This window comes from Glycine max, chromosome 20, assembly GCF_000004515.6.
Source record: "Glycine max cultivar Williams 82 chromosome 20, Glycine_max_v4.0, whole genome shotgun sequence".
Taxonomy (NCBI): domain Eukaryota; kingdom Viridiplantae; phylum Streptophyta; class Magnoliopsida; order Fabales; family Fabaceae; genus Glycine; species Glycine max.
Window position 1 is genome coordinate 37,737,498 of NC_038256.2, and position 20,710 is coordinate 37,758,207.

Genomic DNA, 20,710 nt, shown 5'->3' on the forward strand with positions numbered 1-20,710 from the left:
ACCCTACCGAATACAAAGTAATCAAGGTTTTTATCATAAACATATTTACACAGGTATCAAATTTAATTCAGTAAATTCTTCAAATATGTTACAACCAAAATAGAAGAATATTGGGAGGTATAATTTCTGAAACCAGAACACAAAGTGTATATTACTCCCTATTTCTTACCTTCTTGGCAGTGACTTAATTACTCATGTTTGGAATTATTAAAAATATTTCATATTTTGTCTGTTTGATAGATTGTATGTAGTTCAATTATTATTTACAGGAAAGAAGTACTTTAAATTATGATAGATCATATATGCCTTTCTACCGAGATTTTTTCTCTATATTTATATTTCGTTGAAACAATGGAGGACTAAGTTGAAAATAGAAAGGTCATAGTAAATTGGTAGTTGGACTTGCCTACAAGATTTTTCCTTGCCTTCCTCCTTCTTAAATATAGGCAGAGACAAATGAGCAAACGAGAACAACAGTAGGCCCAACTATGGCAATGACAATTAGTGTTGTATTGCCACTTTCTGCAAAAACAAAAATCCTCTTCTGGGTAAAACATTTCAAGTATTAGGGATAATGAAATATCAAAAAATCTGATAACTAATTAAAGAGAAAATGGCCACGAAAGTGGATCATGTAGTGATGTTCAGGTTTCAGTTTGTGTGTCTCAGATCATCTGTAATTATTACGCTGTATGCAAATTAAGTATAATGACAAGTACCTTATGAGGAAGTGTTATTGGTGGACAAGGTGGCGTATCTAATATTACAACTGGGTCTACTAACTCTACCACCTATCTTGCCACTACAGCAAGTTTGGAATTGAGATAGCCCCATCCAAGCAATCATTGCAATCTTGCTGAGTTAAATCAGGGGTGCACTGCACAAGATCATATATGGTTTCAAAATTTGAAGTAGTTGCATCATCTGTAGCGTACTTACAACAAGAATCACTCAGTGCAGCTGTGGCCGAGGACTTGATTGAACTGATCCATGTCGGTTGCATTGTTTGCGTTCAATTGCTGAGAATCAGGAGAAATTTCCATGATGCCAAATATGGAGCGGTTTGAGTAGCGCAACATGCATTTGTCATCGTAAAAGATTGCCTCTTTTTCGGTTTGGACAACGCTGTGTGAAATTGCCTCTGGCATTGTTGAGGCATGCGAGTTAATCATCCGGGTTTTAATCGCCTCTGCAAAGCCCAATGGCGTTTACTCTGTCTGGTTCTTGGCCATACGATAAAATTTTGAAACCATAGTTAATATGTGTGTGGGAAGAGAGAGTGGATAAGAGGGTGTTGAGGTTGTTGTGATAGATGCTATTTATTGTGTAGTTGCCTATGTTGTTATCACATGTTGTCTGGGCGCTGGCTTGAAATAGAAAACAAAGAAAGAAAAGAAGCATGCAAGAAACAGTGGTCATCTTGGTCGTGCTCTCCGTAATCAGATCAATAGCAAACAGAATATTGAAGATTTTGGTATGATCATGATTCATGAAAAGCCAAATGTTACTGCAGTCTCTTTATAACCGCAATTTCAATCGTGTAATTTTCATTTTATAGTTAATTAAGATAACGTCTTCTCTAATGTTCAACTTTGATTAGGACAGACTGCAGAAGTGGGTAAAGGCAGATGTCAAACACAGAATACACTCAGAAGAGATCAATTAAATGATGAATAGTTTTCAATCACGTAAATATATTGTTATTTTCTTTAGAAATTATAAATATATATAAATAACAATTTTTATTATAATATTAATAATAAATAAACTCAACAGTTGAGAAACTAGTTTCTTTTATGAAGTAATAAAAATTATTGTTGTTTGTGTTTGTTAATTAATCAGCTATTTTGACAAATTTCATAGAGAAAAATGACTGCAATGACTTGACCCTATCAAAGATTTCATATATTTGAAAAATAAAGAGTAAATTATACATCATCTTATGAAATTTTAGTTCAACGTCATCTATATTTTTTTCTTTTCTGTATTTGACTTTTATTTCTATATGTATTACTGTCGTACTAAAAAATTTGTTTAATTCGTTAAAAATTACTTAATTGGATAAGATAAATATTTTTATTTCAGATTATTTGAACAATGATGAGGGGGACACAAATTAAGAATATGAAGACAAAATAAAATATTTAATTTTTGTTACTAAAAAAATCATGGGATAATTTTTTGTCTAACTAGAAATTATTAAAAAAGCACATCACTCCAGAATCACTCCAGAATCCAGATAACATTTGCACACTATGCTCTGCGGATATCACTGTTCACAGCATTTGAACTTCTCCCATATATAGATACTCCAAGCTCCATTGACCATTGGCATTGATGATTGCAAAACGAGTGTGACGAATTTTTCCCCATTGTTCTGAACTAGTCAGCTTGCTTCCAGACATTCACTTGGGGAAATACAGCAACACGACATAGGGGATTGGAGGCTGTATTTGACATATTCAATTGAAACATTGAAGAGATTAAAATTTATACACTGTAAAACAAAGTCACACTTCCATAAAAGTCTCACTCTGATTTATTTGCATTTGACATGGGCGGCCGGTAGCTATATATTCATTACTTGCACAAGCTATGTCTATTTGTTTTAGAAGACAACTTATTGTTAAAACACAGAAAGTGGAAACTAGACTGCGTTTCTAATTCAACTTGTGTGGTAGGATATATTTATACTCTTTGAATAATTTGAGACTGAAGTACTCACTCCTCATACTATATTTATAATATTATTTTTTTCCTTTTTAAATTACTCCTTAATGCTTTTTTTAACCTTAATGTTTTGTTTAGATTAAAGAAAGAAACCTTACACCAAAAGGAGAAAGAAAAAAAAACCGGAATATAAAAAAGAAATAGAATAAAGATTATGTGTTATTTCGATAGATAGAAATAAGAAAGAAAGAAATAAAGAAACTTCTCTCTACTTATTTGGATGAGTGAAAAAAAAAAGGTGAAAAGAAAGAAATATTATAAAAAAAAGACTGTTTACATTAATGAAAAATAAATTTAAGTTAAAAAATATAATTTTTTATTATATTATTTTTCTCAATATAAATTATTTTTATTTTTATTTTAAAAATAATTTTATTTTTAAATATTTAAAACTAAAATAATTGAGACGCCACTTCTTTCCTTCCATCTCTGCCTTATAGTGGGGGACTTATTTTTGTAACGAGTCCTACAATTTAAATTCCTCTCACCCTTAATTTCCACCCATTCAAATCATGAAAATCTATTGATTTAAATATATTTTTTGTATTTGTAATTTAATATATTTTTTACCTTTTGTCCTTACGAATTATTTTTAATGAAAAAGATGATATTTAAAATGCTATAAGGATAAAATTAAAATAAATTTTTTTACAAAGACTAAAAACAAAAAATACTAAATTACAATGACTAAAAAAGATATTTAAGCCAAAATTATTTTCTCCTCTCCATTTTTCTCTCTCATTAATTTCATTCATTTCTAAATACACTCATCCAAACAAGGAATAAGGTAAATAAATTTGTTTATTACCTTAGTCCACATACGGAGATCATAGACATGCCTAGGGATAGCAATGAAATGAGGCAGGGGTTCCTATTTCATGTGTTTTATTATTTGTTAAAATTATTATGTGTTGCCTGAGAAATTTGTGGAACTACTTTTTTTGAATTGCAGAGGAAAAAGGAGATCCAGTTTGCTTTTGGTATGTTGTTAGTTGTCATCTTTCCCCAATAGAATCTAGGATCAAATTGATGCAAGACAATGGAATATTCTGGCTGGCCTGCTTCGAGAAACTTCTGAATAGTTGGTTAAAGTTCTATCATGCTAACGTGAAGATTGCTAAAAACCAAATGCTATTCAAGTACATAACTTGGGTGAGAGGGAACAATTGGTGTTTCAGCCAAGACCTTCCATCAATGATGCACTACGAATTACAAGGTGCATGATTGCTACATGAAGGATGCGAATGCTTTAATAATGACATTGGAAGCTTTAAAAAATTATCTGTTTGCCCGAAGTGGTTCAATATAAACTGTTTGTGTCGTAGTTTCGATCCTGTGTATGTACAGAATAAATGCAACGGCAATTCATGAATACAGATTTGAACATCAATATTAAAGACCAGATGAAGGTCTTATCGCTGGCTTCAATCTCAGTTTAAACAAAGGATGTGTGGTGTATTTAAACAAGACATTGCAAGATCAAATTACATGAGTTCTAACAGTTGTATTTTGTTTAAGAGCGGAAGCATAGATGATGAATGAATATCATCCTCTTAACTAGAATCTACCGAGCGTATAGCTCAGTTATTGAAGCCTCATTTTCTGATTCTTGAGCTGATTTAATTATCGATTCACTTGATCCTGTTTCCCTTGAGTTGTACTCCCATGACTGCATGTCTGGAAGACTTCCAGTTCTACTGTTCATATAAAATGCAGGTTTGGCGGGAATTGGGAGACTTAGAGAATAGCTATTTAGCATGAGCATAATGGTAGCCATGGTTGGTCTGTCCGCTAAATTTTCTTGAACACAAAGTAAACCAATATGGATACATCTCATCATTTCATTTCGTGAATTGTTGTTTAATGATGGATCTACAATATTTATAGCTGTCCCCTCCTTCCAACTTCTCCATGCCTGCAAAACTTTGTTATTAGGTCATGGATTCCACTTTTATGTTAATGTTCTGGTACATGTAATCGTCTAATCCATACTTTTAAATGGCAAAGAAGAAAAAATAGTTAGTGACAAAAGGAAAACTTACGAAACTTAGTAGATCCTCAACATTCTCCCCATGATGAAAGCCACTGTTTTTTTGGCCGCTTAAAATCTCAAGAACTAGTACACCAAAACTGAAGACATCTGATTTCACTGAAAATTGTCCATGCATTGCATATTCTGGTGCCATATATCCACTACATGCCAATATGGATAGAATTATTAGTTTCGTTCTACTGCCAATGACAAAGCTATAGTTCTGAATTCCTGTGACTGTAAAAGTTGTTTTATGCTATCACTCAGTCATAGAAAGGGGAACGATTCTAACAATTATTTAAGAGTTAAGACTCAAACTCTTTGAATAATCTACTAATACATGATTTGGTTGAAATTTATGTTAGATTGAAATAAAACTCTTAAAAAATAATAACCTATAGCATATTCTAATACTTACTAGGTTCCGACAATTCTACTTGTATTTGTTTGAGTTTGATCCACTAAAACCAGTCTTGCCATGCCAAAATCTGCTATTTTCGGACTCATCTCTTCGTCTAAGAGAATGTTGCTTGCTTTGAGATCACGATGTATAATACGCAGTCGAGAATCTTCGTGGAGGTATAGAAGGCCTCGAGCTATACCTCTAATGATTTTGTAGCGACTATTCCAATCCAATTGTGCTTTCATGTTTGGATCTGCATATACATCCATCAGTTTTAACGCTGTGTGAATAGTTAGGCTTTGTCTTGAACCACAAGTGAAATATAGAGAAGCAGTCTAACTATGCAATCATTCAGACGTACCAAATATGAAATAATCAAGGCTTTTATTAGGAACAAATTCATAGACAAGTAGCCTTTCATTTCTTTCCAAGCAGAAACCAAGTAGCCTAACTAAATTTCGGTGCTGAAGCTTGGCCACTAAAAGCACCTCATTCTTAAATTCTGTATCTCCTTGACCAGAATCTCTTGACAACCTTTTAACTGCAATCATCTGTCCAGTAGAGAGCCTACCCTGAAAATGGATCTCTGTCAGCTATAGCAAATATTTTGCTAACTGGTGGTATAGCATATTTTGAATTTTGATGATGTGTATCTGAATTGGACAGAGTTACTTACCCTGTAAACAGCTCCAAATCCACCTTGTCCAAGTTTATTAGAATCAGAGAAGTCTTCTGTAGCAACTTGTATTGTGTTGAAGTTAAATTGCAATGACTCGGCAATTTTAATTTCATCCTCAACATCATTTTCTTTAACTTCACATAGGAAGCAAATTTAAACTATTTAGTACTTCAAATATGATATAACTGAAATTGAATATTGGGAGGTATAATTTCCTGAAACCATAACATAAAGTGTATACTACTCCCAATTTCTTACCTTCTTGGCAGTGACTTACTCGTACTAGGAGTTATTAAAAACATTTCATATTTTGTCAGTTTAATAGATTGTATGTAGTTCAATTATTACGTATAGGGAAGAATTACTCTAAATTATGATACATCATATATACTTTTTCTACAGAGATTTTACTCTATATTTATATTTCTTTGAAACCATTGAGGAAGAAGTTGGAAATAAAAAGGTCATAGTAAATTGATAGTTGGACTTGCCTACAAGATTTTTCCTAGCCTTCCTCCTCCTTAAATATAAGCAGAGACAAATGAGCAAAACGACAACAACAGTTGGCACAACTATGGAGATGACAATTACTATTGTGTTGCCACTTTCTGCAAAAAAACAAGAATCCTATGCTGGGTTAAACATTTCAAGGATTAAGGATAATAAAATATCAAAAAATTTAATGACTAATTACAGAGAAAATAGACAACATACATATATAAGCACCTCTAATACACTGGCAATAATTTTACCTGAATAGAATGAATAAGGAAAACAAAACTCCACAAAGAGGAAAATGATCAAAGTAGATCATAAAGTCATGTTGAGGTTTCAGTTTGTGAAGCTCAACTGTAGTTATTACACTATAGGCAATTAAGTATATTGAGAAGTACCTTCTGGTTCTGGGGAAGTGTCGGCGAACGGAGGTGGTGCTGGCGATGATGGTGGTATCTCTGGGTCCAATACAGTCGTCTGTTCGTAGAAGCGGTAGACTTCGTATCTAATATTACAACTGGGTCTAATAACTCTACCACCGACCTTATCATTACAGCAAGTTGGGATTTCTGAGATAGTCCCATCCAAGCAGTCATTGCATTGTGTCTCAGACAAATCAGGGGTGCACTGCACAAGACCATATATGGTTTCAAAATTTCCACTAGTTTGATCATCCGTAGCATACTTACGACGAGAGTCACCCGATGCAGCTACTCCTTTGAGGTTCCTCATTAAGTTTGCGAGCACTTGATTGAACTCATCCACGTCCGTTGCATTCTTTAAGTTCCACATATAGAGACCAGGAAAATTTTCCACTTGGCCAAATATTGTGCGGTTGGAGTAGCGCAACATGCAATTGTCAAAATGTATAATTGCCTCTTTCTGATTTGGACAATCTTGTGTGAGATTGCTTCTGGCATAGTTGAGGCAACTGCGGCACTTATCTGGCTCCACATCTCCCCTGCAGAGCCCAATGGCGTTGACTCTATCTGGGCTTTGACCATGTGAGAAGTTGTAGAAACCATAATTAATTTCTGTGTTGGAAGAGAGAGTGGATAAAAGGGTGTTCAGATTGGTGTTATAGGTGCTATTTGCTGTGTAATTTCCGACCTTGCTGTAATCACAGGTTACGCTTAACTGGGCACTGACTTGAGATATTAATATTACAAATAGAAAGAAAAGAAGCATGGAAGAAACACCAGCCATCCTGATCTTCCTCTCGATAATCAGAATATTGGAAGCTATAGGTACGATCATGAATGGCCAAAGGGTGCTGTCACTTTATAAACAAAATTTCCTTCAATCATATTAATACTATTTGTTTGTAGTTTTGATTTAATATTATTACATCTTTGGTAACGTGTCTAAGTTTGAAAGTGAAAGTTTTTCTTTTAAAATTGTTAGTAATTAAAAAAAATCTTAATTATATTACAATTTAAATTATTTACTATAAATTTAAAATTCAATCTATATAATTAAAGATATTCATTTATCATAGTTTTTAATATTAATATAATTTATATATTTAAAATATTTATTTAGAATAAATTTAATTATATAAAATAAATATAATAGATACTAATAATTAATATTGATATAAGATATTCTGTGAGTATTTTTTGAACTAAAAAACTTTTTGTCTTAGACTTAATAGACACCGTACTTTATTCGATCTAGAAAAATTGAAACAAAAAAACGATTGTATAATATATTTAATATTTTTATGTTATTATTCAATTTTTTAATGATTTAGCTAATGCATCCGATGAGCAAACAAAAACTAATATCTTTACACTTCAAAGATTTAAAAATATATTATACCAACTAGCTAGTTTTATCACACGTGAATATTTTACCGTTTAAACTTAAAATATGCCAATCATAATCTCGTGAAACTTCTTCCATTTCCGGTAAACAAAATTAAAAACTTTGAAAGAAACCGTGCTTGAAGAGCCGATTAGGACAGAAGTGGGTAAAGACAGAAGAGGGAAGACAAACACAGAATACACAGTTAAAACTGAGAACAGAAGTAGTTTTCACGCAGATAACGAATAGTTTTCTCTGATGTAAACATATGTATTTATTTTGTTTAGAAATTATATATATATAAATAAATATTAATAATAATAAATAAACTCGACAGTTTCTTTTATTAATATAAATTATTAAATTTTGTGATTAATTTTTTTGTCTTAACATTCCGTTTAATGGAAAAAAGAAACATTAATTAATTCAGAGTTCGACCAAGAAATATATAAAATTGGTTAAGAATAATTTCTATTAATAATCAAACTTGAATATTACCTGAATCATATAAATTTTATGGCTAGATTGTTAATTACTTGGTTATTGTGATAAATCTCACGATTAAAAAATTAGGCAAAATTAGTGAAGAATATTATAAATTAAATTTTAACGTTGAGAAGAAAGGAAAAAAAAAAGCTTAAACAAAGACAATTTAAATGCATTGAAAGGAAAGAAAATCTATGTTAAACGCCATCCATAATTTTATTTTTGTTTGTATGTGATTTTTATTTTTATATATATTATAGTTGCAGCAATTGAAACAAGTTTTAGGAATATCTCTCATTTTATTCTCCAAAATTATTTTCATTTTATTCCTCATTAATTTTATATTTTAAAAATTATTTTTATTACAACTTATTCACGACCTAACATATATTTATATCGGTATCTTTTAATAGGTGTCGTCTTTGAAACATTCAATTGGAACATTCAAGGAATATGGCAAATGAAAATATATTTTAAGATGTTATCGAAAGAGAAAGAGTGATGATATTATTGAAAAGTCACACGTTCTTATCAGTAGTATTCATTTGTTTTTAATATGACCGGCAGCTATTCATTATTTGAACAAGCTATGTCCATTTGTTTAAGAAGGTAGTTCTGGGAATGGTGTCTGATGGAGACGGAACTGATTGCGTTTACAGTTCATCTTCTATGGTAGGATATTTATGTCCTGTGAATAACTTGAGTCCTCAATATATTTATAATTTTTTCTTTGTTACGTTTTGTTATTTAGGATGCGTTTGGTTCACATCATTTTCTTTTATTTCCCAAAATACTTGGATAAAAATAAGCATTTTTATGTTAGAAAATTATGAAAATAATATTATTATTATTATTTTATAAAATTATTTATTATAGTTATTATAATTTTATAATTAATAACATTATATATTAGCCAAAAAATATTTTTATATAATAAATACATTTATGAACATTGTTTATAATAAATATAGCATTTGTATTTATTTAAACTACATAAAGATATAGTTAAATATTATAATAAAATTAATTAATTAGAATATATTAAAATACATAATTAACATTATAATATATTGTTAAACAAAAAAAGCAAACTCATCTACGATGTAATTTTTTTTTCAAAAAAGCGTAAGTGGTGATTCGTTTCCCGACTTTTATATATAAGAAAAAAACTAAAAATGAGAAGTGTGTTTTAAGTTATGACTTCTATACATAAATAATAATAAAAAATCATAGCGTATTTTAATTTATGACTTTAAAAAATTTAAAAAAATATTGAAAATTAAAGTCGTATTTACTTTTTATGACTTTCACTTAAAAAAAATGAAGTTGCAAACCATATAGGTCTTCGAAAAAAATTTATAACCAAAATTTCTCTGGCACCGTGTTTGAAGCAAACTTTTACCAATCAATTTGCAGGACTGGCCACATGTGGAGGCTGAAAGGAAACTGTAAAATTGGGAATGGTAGAGCCTCGCGCGTGTATCCTAAATCTAAATGCTTTGAATTTTTTCTTTTAAATCGAGAGAAGATACTTTGTAACTCATTTTCAATTCGGAAACTTCTCTAAATTCGTTTCGTCGCTGGAGGATATGTTAGTATGAAACTATGAAATTTATAATTAAACAATCAATTGAATTATTGGTTTTTAGTTGCGATTAATTTAAATTAATTATTTTAAAATTAAAATTAAAAAATTATCAAAATATAAACATTTTCAATGAGGAAAAGCATCAAATCAAAATATTTTAAAAACATAAAAAATTAAAATAAAATGTTTTAAATTTAACGTGTCAAAACCAAATAGTAAAATATAATGAATAAAAAATCACATTAAATCTTAAACAACCAATTAAATTATTGGTTAAAGGGCTGATTAGAATATTCTAAAATATGTTACTAGTCTAGACTTGTTTGCTGACATTATTAAGGGATATTATTACCATATGTTGACTTCTCTTTTATCTCACTTCCAAGTTCCAGCTAGCCCATTTTTTTTTCCAATTTCTTTCTCATCATATATTTGATTATTCGTCGAATACTAATCAAAATACACTCTAAAAATGAAGTCTACGTTTAACATTTTTCTATGATTAAATCCACTCATCTCCATTTTTAAATATAAATAAGAATACATTCCTTCAACTGCCACGTGTGTGGATCAGTTGGTATGAAGATTTGACAACTTAATTGATTGTCAAGATATATAACTATGTTAAATAAATTTAATATTTCATATTAAATTTAAAAACTTAAAAAATGAAAATTTTAAATTCTTTTTAGAAAATACCGATCCAAATCGGTTCTTTGCACTGTTTTTTGATTAGTTCTAACCGATTTTGGGTCAGTTTGATTGATTCTCACTAATTTTAAAGTTTTCTTATTTGTTAGAATATTCGGATGAGTCACTAAATCGATTCCTAATTAAATTGGACGGTGTGGTCTGGTTTTGAAAACTATGCTTAAAAGCTTTACTTTGTGATAAGGTTTATAAAGAGGTCAATAGGCCTATTAGTATTATATAATTGACAATTGCTTCTTGTATCTTCAATGTTTTTTTTTTTAACCTCTTTTAAGCTTTCAAAACACCAAATCTAGAATGTTACATTCTGGAACAAGTGCAAGAGGCAAATTATAGATATAAAAAGTAATTTTCTATATAATCTTATATTATTATGTTAATATATATTATGTATATATATTATATATAATTATTTATACACTATAAAAATATAATAAAATATTATGTATGCATATAAATATGTCAGCCTATACGATTTAATAGACTTTTTTAACATCTAAGGCATGACCTATTTACTTAAATAAGTTTTTTTTCAAAGTGTAAATTTGATCTTCTTAATGTATGAACCAAGTCAAGGAAGACCTTTTATAGGTCATGCATGCTATAATCCCTTGATAGAACATCTAATCTATTTCCAACTACTAATTGGTTACTTTAGTTGGAATTAGATTTAGTGCTGTTAAATTTGCATGTATTTACGCAATTGCAATACCTATAACCGTTGAATAAAGATTAAACGAATCAAATTCTAAATGCGTATTTTAACTTTGATTTATTGATATATAATATTAATAGTTCATTGATATTTTTCAACATATCATTCATTGATATTTGATAATGTCTAAAGACACTTATAAAAGCATAGATCATTCATCAAATGGTTCCAAATTGTGTTGTCTCATACTAGGGATTTGAATTCCACACCTCTCTATATGTATTTCGCACCTTTCATTATTAAGTAAAAATACAATAATATTCTTAATGAAATTTTTATCCCTCGTCTTTCAATCCTAACACCTCCTTCTCCCTTCTTTTAGTATGTGATGACATCTCCCTTGGTGGAACACCCTCGCAATGATATCTTTTCTTCAAAGGCACACCCACAACAATGAAACCCCTCCCTCCCGTGGTGACTCCTCCTTCCGTGTCTCCTCATTCTCATGCTTCCTCATCCTCTTCCGTGAAGGTAAGTGACTCTTTTACCCTCCTTTTTTATTTTCTTTCTCCTCCTTTTCCCTTTATCAAATTTAATTAACTATAAAAAATACTTCTAAAATTACTTTTTCGTAAGCAAAAATACTTTCAGAATGATATTTCCATAAGCATAAAATGCTTTTAGAATGGTTTTTCCATAAGCAAAAATTGTTTATGAAATGGTTATTCTAGAAGAATTTTTGCTCATGAAAAGCCATTTTGGAAGTAACTTTTTTAAATTTGGAGTAGCCTTTCCAGAAGTGTATTTTGTATATTCTAGAAAAGGGGTTTTGAAAATCACTATTGTGCTTACGAAAAGATCATTCCAAAAGCAAAAACGTACTGCAATCCAAAGTGTATTTTGTATCTTTTGAAAATGACGTTCCAAAAAAGCATTATTTTAGCTTATGGAAGAACCATTCTAGAAGCAAAAATTATAATCCAGAATAACCTTTCTAGAAGTGCATTTTGTATCTTGTGGAATGGTCATTTCAAAATTAAAGCACTATTTTTGCTTACAAAAAAGGTGTTTCATAAGATTTTTCCGTATGGAAAGGTCATTTTGTTAAAGTATTTATTCCCTTGTGAAATGTCAATTCTAGGAAGAAGAGTTGAGTTGGAGAAGAAAAGAACAATGAAAGTGGAGGGTCTGGACTTGCGCTGACTGCAGGAGAAGGAAGAGGAAGAAGGAAAAGGAAGAGGAAGAAGGAAAGCCGAGGATCGAATAAAGATAGAAGAAATAGGTTGGAATTTTAAAAAAACTGAGAGGTACATGATGCAATAAGGACAGTGCAAAATTCAATTGCCCTCATAGTATATTAGGCTTAATTAATGGAATGGACCAACCCAACATGTTTTTTTTAATCTTTAGTGTGGGCTTATCCCTCTAACACCTTTCATCATCATTTATTAGTCGTCGCGTCTCCAACATATTGTTTTTCCTCAATATAGGAAGAAATCACAACAATTCGTAACAACAAGCAAGCAAGGGTCTATAAATTCTGCATAGGAAAATTTATTTTTCAGTCCCTTGCCGTGCTCTGGTCAATCAAGGTTGGGGCTTGACAATTAATTAAGAGGGAAACAACCCGGAAAAAAAAAATATATGGGGCTCCACGATAAAGTGGACGGGAGTTGCAGCTTCAGTGCAGGTGTATAGAAGCAAAAGAAAATGATATTTTGTGAATACAATTCTGAACTTTGATGATAGAAATAGTAAAGTTCTTACACAGAGCAGCACAGAGAAAACAAAATGGGTGAGATAAGTTCAACAATAATAACAAAGTATTTTATTCGTAGTGCAACCGCATCTAGTTAAATAATTTTCCATTAGCGTTATAGGTGGATGGTGGAATTGTCATGGAATCACATTGCTGGTGCTGGTGCATCTGCCGTAGTAGGTTCATCATAGAAGCGGAAGTTTTCATATCTAATATTACAACTGGGTGCAGCAACCCTACCACTTATCTTGCCGACACAACAGGTTGTGATTCTTGAGAAAGCCTCAACCACGCAACTGTTGCAGTCTTGTCCTGACAAGTCAGGAGTGCACTGAACAGCACCATATATGGTCTGAGAATTTGGAGCAGTTGCATTTGCCGCGGCATACTTACGACGAGAGTCACCTGATGCAGCTATGCCTGTTAGATTCCTCATCAAGTTCCCCAACACTTGATTGAACTGGTCCATGTTCGTAGCATTGGTTATTTCCGACATATAAAACAAAGGTGAAGTTTCCATGAGGCCAAATATAGAGCAAGTAGCGCAACATGCACTTGTCGTACCACCCAATTGCGTATTTCTGGTTTGGACAATTACGAATTAATTGTTTAGGCAGCTGCGGCATTCGTCTGGTTTAACATCTCCTCTGCACAGCCCAATGGCGTATACTTTGTCAGTGTTTTTGCCGTAAGAGAGATTGTAAAAACCATAGTCGATTCCTTTGTTGGAAGTGAGATTGGATAAAAGTGTGTTGAGGTTGGTGTGATAAGTCCTATTGGCTGTGAATCTGCCTTTATCACTAATAGTAATAATAATGAAAAGGATACAACAAATAAAGGAATGTTGCATTGAGGAAATAATTAATAGGCATTAATTATGATTGCTTTCTTTCAGAGAGGGAATTGAAGTGATTAATTTGCTGAGTAAAATTGTGTTGTTGGTACGTTTATAAGCTAACTTTGTTTGGCACGTACCGTGTATGAAACGAAACTTTTACCATTTAATTTGCTGAAGAGGTCACATTCGCATATATGCAAACTGTAAAATTTAGTTTGGTAGTGCCTTGTGTGTCCTAAATGCTTTGAATTTTTCTTTTTAACACGAGAGAATATGCTTTGAAGTTTTAATAACATCTCGTCATTATGATTTGTAATTAGTATTTATCAATTTAGAAAGTTATCTGAATTCGTCGCTGCATGTGTGTGTCACACTAAAAGAAGAACTCTAATGTCCGGCGTATTTTGACTCGGTCCCACCAAAAGCTTGGCTCATAAGACATAACTCAAGGTGAAACGACCCCCTTCCTCTGTCGTTTGTCTTAAATTGCTCGCATGGACAATTCCTTCTTGGGCCACCAGCTCAGCCCACTTACCCATCTGACCTTTAATGTGATTCTCATCATCAAATTTAAATAATAGTATATCAAAAAATAAAAAATAAATTATAAGATGATAAAGAAAAAAATAATGTATTAAAATCTATAATAAATTAAAATAAATCCTTTTAAACATTTATAAATAATAAAATTTAATATTAAAAATTAATAGTTTAAAAATTGCATATTTTTACAAAAGAGAAAAAGAAAGATAAAGTTTACATATATAAATTAAAATAAAGGGAGAAAAAAGAATAATGATAATGATACGTATAAGAAACATACCATGCACGAAAGTACGTAAGCTTAGATATTTTTTTTTCCTGATTTTCCTTAAATCCGTCTCTTATCTTTTATTTTTCTATTTAATTGTTAACCAATCACATAAGTGGAATTAGTGTTTCGTGTTTATTGTATAGCATTACTGAAAGTTTATAGACTAATTATCAATTGATGAATTTTAAAAATTTTGCATTATTACATTTTCTTGCTTTTTTAAGAATTTGAATTAATAATTAACACGAGGAGAAATATTTTCAATAACTAGAAATTTGTTATTTTTAAAAGGTTTAAATATATTTTTAATCTTTTAAATTCTAATAATTTTTTTAGTCTTTAAGAAAATAAATATTTATTAGTCCTTCAAATTTTTGAAAAATTAATTTTAGTCCCTTTCATTTTTTATGTTAATGGTGTCATAGAGATTTTTCACCATCAAAAATGTTTTTCTTAATTTAATTTATTTAAAAATAATTCATGACACTTTAAAATAGATTGTTTGCAATAAACAGATTGAGTGGTTGTTTTGAATTTTGATCCTGTGTATACAAAGACTCAATGCAAGGGGAATTCGGGAAACTAGATTTTTAACATCAATGCAAAAGAAATACGTTAGTGTAGAATAGTGATATGATAGTATACACTTCAAGACCAGCTGGAGGTCATATGACAGTTTTCAGTCTCAATATTAAACAAAGAGATAGTTTGGTTTATTCAAACAAAAAGACATTACGTGAACAAATTACATGAACTCCAGGACATCGATGGTGAATGAATATCAATTCCATGAGCAAAATCTAGCGAGGGTATGGATCAGTAAACTCATTTTCTGCTTCTTGAGCTGATTTAATTGTTAATTCTCTTGATTTTGATTCCCCTGAACTATACCCCCATGACTGCGTGGCTGAAATGCTTCCAGTTCTACTGCTCACATAAAATGCAGGTTCAGAAGGAATTGGAAGACTGAGAGAGTAGCTATTAAGCATGAGCATAATGGTTGTCATGGTTGGTCTGTCAGCTAAATTTTCTTGAACACAAAGCAAACCGATATGGATACATCTCAACATTTCATTTCGTGAATTGTTGTTTAATGATGGATCTACAATTTTTACAGCTGTCCCCTCCCTCCAGTTTCTCCATGCCTGCAAAAAAAATTGTTATTAATTGACAGATTCCACTTTATATTAATCTTTTGGAGATCGTAATCTTCTAATACATACTTTTAGATGACAAAGAAGAAACCATATGAAGAAAAGGAAGACTTACGAAGCTCAGTAGATCCTCTACATTCTCCCCATGACGAATGCCACTGTTTTTCTGGCCGCTTATGATCTCAAGAACCAGTACACCAAAACTAAAGACATCTGATTTCATTGAAAATTGTCCATGCATTGCATACTCAGGTGCCATATATCCACTGCATATCCATATGAATAGGTTGAATCAGTTGTAATGCCAATGATATTCATAACAAAGCTTCAATTTTGAATTCCTATTGTTGTGAAAGTATTTTTGCATTATCACTCTATCATACATTAAATCTTTATGCTTATAACTACTGCTTAAAAAGTCATACTTTTTGAACAATTTAGTAATACACGATTAGGTGATAATGTTCAAAAGTTATCCTTTGATTATTGATTGAAATTAAACTCTTAACAATTAATAAGATATAACATATTCTAATACTTACTAGGTTCCAACAATTCTATTTGTATTTGCTTGAGTTTGATCCACTAAAACCAGTCTTGCCATGCCAAAATCTGCTATCTTAGGATTCATCTCTTCGTTTAAGAGTATGTTACTTGGCTAGATACCTATTTGTACATTTATTATGTTGTCATCCACCCTATTAGTGAATACTGTTTTCCTGTTGATCTCTTAATGGTCCTTGGAAGACTTCTGGTATATCCATCTAATAGAATTTTTAATTTTTTTTATTGAAATAGGTCCTGTAGGTTTTTTCCAGTTAAAATTTGGTGTATGTGGATTTTACTATTTCATTTTCTGCGTCCTATTATTTGCCTAAAATAATTATTTGTTGCCTGAGAAATTTGAAGAGCCCATTTTTTATTGCAGGGGGACAAATTTGATACTTTATATTTGCAAGCATCCAAATCAGCAAGTAGTCATAGAGTGAGTTAAGTTTCGTTCCCACTGAAATTTGTGTAATAATTAGCAATTGGTATACAAATTTTTATTGTTTGAATAAAAACAGTTCAGATAAAAATTATGTTACTTTTTCATTTTTTATTATGTTTTTTCATCTTTATCAGTTCAAATAAAAATTAGTTTTAACTTTACGTGTAAACCAAATAAATATTTTATGTGGAAGACATTATTTATTAAAATTTAAATATTTAAATAATTGTAAAAAAAATAAAAATTCATCCCCACCTTAAATAGATGTATGAATTTAATTTGTCTCGAGTGAGGATTGTTTCTCTGATGATCCTGGTGGTTTTAGGAAGACCTGTGGTGTGCCCATTAATCTTTTTTAGTGGTGTTTTCCCATGTTAAAAAATTTGGTGCATGTAATTGATTTTATATTTCTACTTTATGTGTTTTATTATTTGTCTAAATCTTTCCTAATTGTTTTTTTGTCTAAGATTATTATGTGTTGCCCGAGAAATTTGTGAAACTTATTTTTAATTGCACAGAGGAACAAGGAGATTCAATTTGATTGCCCAAAAACTAAAAATATAAAATAAAATGTTGTTTAGTTCGATTTAATTTGAACAAGTCTGAATTAAGCTAGACAGATCTTTTATGGCTTAGTTCAGCGATTTTTTTTTTTAACTTTTTAAACGTGTGGTTCAGTTGTTCAGTGTATGTTGCACAGAATAAATGCAATGGCAATTAAGGAATTCAGATTTTGAAATCAGTATTAAAGACCAGCTGAAGGTCATATCACTGATTTCAATCTCAGTTTAAGCAAACAATGTGTGGTGTCTTAAACAAGACATTGCACGAACAAATTACATGGATTGATGATGAATGAATATCACCCCATGACCAAAATCTAGCGAGGGTATAGCTCAGTAATTGAAGCTTAATTTTCTGATTCTTTAGCTGATTTAAGTATCAGTTCACTTGTTCCTAATTCCCTTGAATTATACTCCCATGACTGCATCTCTGGAAGGCTTCTAGTTCTACTGTTCATATAAAATGCTGGTTCAGCAGGAGTTGGGAGACTCAGAGAATAGCTATTAAGCATCAGTATAATGGTAGCCATAGTTGGTCTGTCAGCTAAATTTTCTTGAACGCTGAGTAAACCAATATGGATGCATCTCATCATTCCATTTCGTGAATTGTTATTTGATGATGAATCTACAATATTTACAGCTGTCCCCTCCTTCCAATTTCTCCATGCCTTGTTATTGGATCGCATTATACTTCTGCATTAATGTTTCCGATCATGTAATCTTCTAATTCATACTTCTAAATGGCAAAGAAGAAATAATCGTGACAAGAGGAAGACTTACAAAGCTTAGTAGAACCTCTACATTCTCCCCATGACAAATGCCTCTGTTTTTCTAGACACTTATGATCTCAAGAACCAGGGCACCAAAACTGAAGACATCTGATTGCACTGAAAATTGTCCATTCATTGCATACTCACGTGTCATGTATCCACTACATGCCAATATGGATAGGTTTAGTTAGTCATAAATATTGTGATTCTTCACATGGTTATAAATTTTCATTCTGTTTCAGTTTGCTAAAGCCAATGATTTTCAAAACAAAGCTTTAATTCTAAATTCCTAGTACAAGTATTTTACCCCATCACTCGGTCATACAAAACTTAACCATTATAAAAACTTAACCATTATAACAACTGTTAACTCGTTGTCAAGTGTATCAAATCGTCACAAGTAGTAAAGTTTTCGGAAGTTCGAGTGTCGAATCCATATGAACTTTGTTTGTACTTAGATTAATGCAAATCCAATTTAAAAGCAAGAGATAAGAATTTAAAATAAAAGATAAAGAAAGATAAAAGATAAGGTAAAGAAAAGATAAGATATTTAAAGATAAAATTAGAAGATAAAAGAAAAGATAAGATATTTAAACATAAAATTAGAAGATAAAAGAAAAAGATAAAAGATTGAAAGATCAAAATAGAGGATAAAATATTTAAATTGAGATACGATAACTACTTCTACAAAATTCAAATAAAGTCTAAATCTACTAAGCCTAGCTACTTACTCCTAATAAAACTCAACAATAAAATAAGGAATAACTACTCCTAAGAAAAATCAACAATAGAAAAATAGGGAATAAAATCTATATATTAAAATCGCTAAAACCTAACAAGTCTAATCATCCTAGATATATGGATTCAGGATTTGTGTGTTATCAATACCAGTGAACTAATTCTGTCCCACATCTATCCATCTACTTGCCCCTGATGTCTCACGATGACAAGCCTACCTTAATTATCTATCTTCCAAATGTCCTTTGCGAAGACTCAATAACTAAGATGCATTAAGATTATATTCTAGATGTTTTGCTAAAGCATGGACATTGGGGCATTAGGTCATGCTAACTCAATGATTTCTTTCTTTTATTGTTCTATTAAGCGTTACTCTCTCCCGAGTGGCATAACCCTTAAAACTGATTCACACATTCATTCATTATTCCTAATTAGGCTTTACCCTCTCCCAAGTGGACTAAACCCTAACAGAAAGTAAGTTCCGAGATACAAGATGTAAAAAGAAAGAACGGTAAATAAATAAAAGAATTTGGAGGGAATTCCTCTTTTTATTGATAAGTCTTAATGCTCCATACATCATTGACTTTTTAGACCTGTCAGGCCCTAACTAGGGGATTAGCCACTCATGGCCATTGAGGGCTTTACAATGAGAGGAGGGGTGAAAGAAAGGGAGTAAATGAAACCCCTAGGAGAGGGGGTTCTATCGTGGTGTCCTCTGTCCCTTTGACTGACTCTCTATTTATAGCTGCTGAAGTGGGCTTTGGGCCTTCGTAGGCGTGCTTAGCGCAACATCCCGCCCTTAGCGCGTGTACTTCCTGACCCGCTTAACCCGTGACGCGCGCGTATTGGGCTGAGCCTTTTTCAAATTTTCTTCTTTTCTTCAATTTTTCTGTCCTTTTTGCTTGTTACACCTCCAATTTTTATTTCTGCAACCAAAAATTCCATTTAATTAATTTTCTAACTTTTAATCACAAATAACTGCTAAATAATTAATTTCAGACTAATATTTGACTAATTTTCTACTATCAAAATACAATTATTTAGCAGTTATCAACAACTCAAGACTCGAACTCTTCAAATAATCCGCTAATACTTGATTTGGTGAAAAATAAGGTTAAAATTAGTTCTCATTGATAGTTGATTGAAATTAAACAATCAACATTTTATAAGGTCTCTTATATTCTAACACTTACTGGTTCGACAATTCTACTTGTATTTGCTTGAGTTTGATCCACTAAAACCAGTCTTACCATGCCAAAATCTGCAATCTTAGCATTCATCTCTTCATCTAAGAGAATGTTGCTTGCTTTGAGATCACGATGGATAATACGCGGTCGAGAATCTTCATGAAGGTAGAGATAGCCTCAAGCAATACCTCTAATGATTTTGTAGTGTTTCCCAATCCAATTGTGCTTTCATGGATGGATCTGCGCATGCAACCATAAGTTTTAACGCAACATGTTTGCATTGAATCAGAACTAAAATATAGAGCTGACAG

At 31.3% G+C, this 20,710-nt stretch overlaps 2 protein-coding genes and 3 pseudogenes across 3 annotated transcripts; all 5 read right to left on the reverse strand.

Moving 5' to 3' along the window:
• Window positions 1-802: 802 nt before the first annotated feature.
• Window positions 803-1,419, reverse strand: LOC106797697 (cysteine-rich receptor-like protein kinase 10; annotated as a pseudogene).
• A 2,741-nt stretch (window positions 1,420-4,160) lies between these two features.
• On the reverse strand, window positions 4,161-7,638 carry CRK71 (cysteine-rich receptor-like protein kinase). Of its 2 annotated transcripts, none has more exons than XM_003555956.4 (7): window positions 6,738-7,638; window positions 6,336-6,452; window positions 5,842-5,978; window positions 5,527-5,737; window positions 5,181-5,418; window positions 4,773-4,923; window positions 4,161-4,645 (listed from the first exon to the last, which is right to left on the reverse strand). In XM_003555956.4, exons 1-7 carry the CDS (start codon window positions 7,594-7,596, stop codon window positions 4,295-4,297), a joined length of 2,064 nt encoding a protein of 687 aa, XP_003556004.1. In that variant the 5' UTR covers window positions 7,597-7,638; the 3' UTR covers window positions 4,161-4,294. The 2 variants fall into 2 exon arrangements, with proteins under 2 accessions (XP_003556004.1, XP_040869231.1); XM_041013297.1 differs by having other exon boundaries at window positions 5,181-5,445.
• A 5,796-nt stretch (window positions 7,639-13,434) lies between these two features.
• On the reverse strand, window positions 13,435-14,721 carry LOC100783692 (cysteine-rich receptor-like protein kinase 29; annotated as a pseudogene).
• Window positions 14,722-15,754: 1,033 nt separating this feature from the next.
• Window positions 15,755-16,800, reverse strand: LOC106797719 (cysteine-rich receptor-like protein kinase 8). The gene is made up of 3 exons (XM_014772578.3): window positions 16,693-16,800; window positions 16,266-16,416; window positions 15,755-16,141 (listed from the first exon to the last, which is right to left on the reverse strand). Exons 1-3 carry the CDS (start codon window positions 16,779-16,781, stop codon window positions 15,797-15,799), a joined length of 585 nt encoding a protein of 194 aa, XP_014628064.1. The 5' UTR covers window positions 16,782-16,800; the 3' UTR covers window positions 15,755-15,796.
• A 1,251-nt stretch (window positions 16,801-18,051) lies between these two features.
• On the reverse strand, window positions 18,052-20,655 carry LOC106797698 (cysteine-rich receptor-like protein kinase 26; annotated as a pseudogene).
• Window positions 20,656-20,710: the final 55 nt, after the last annotated feature.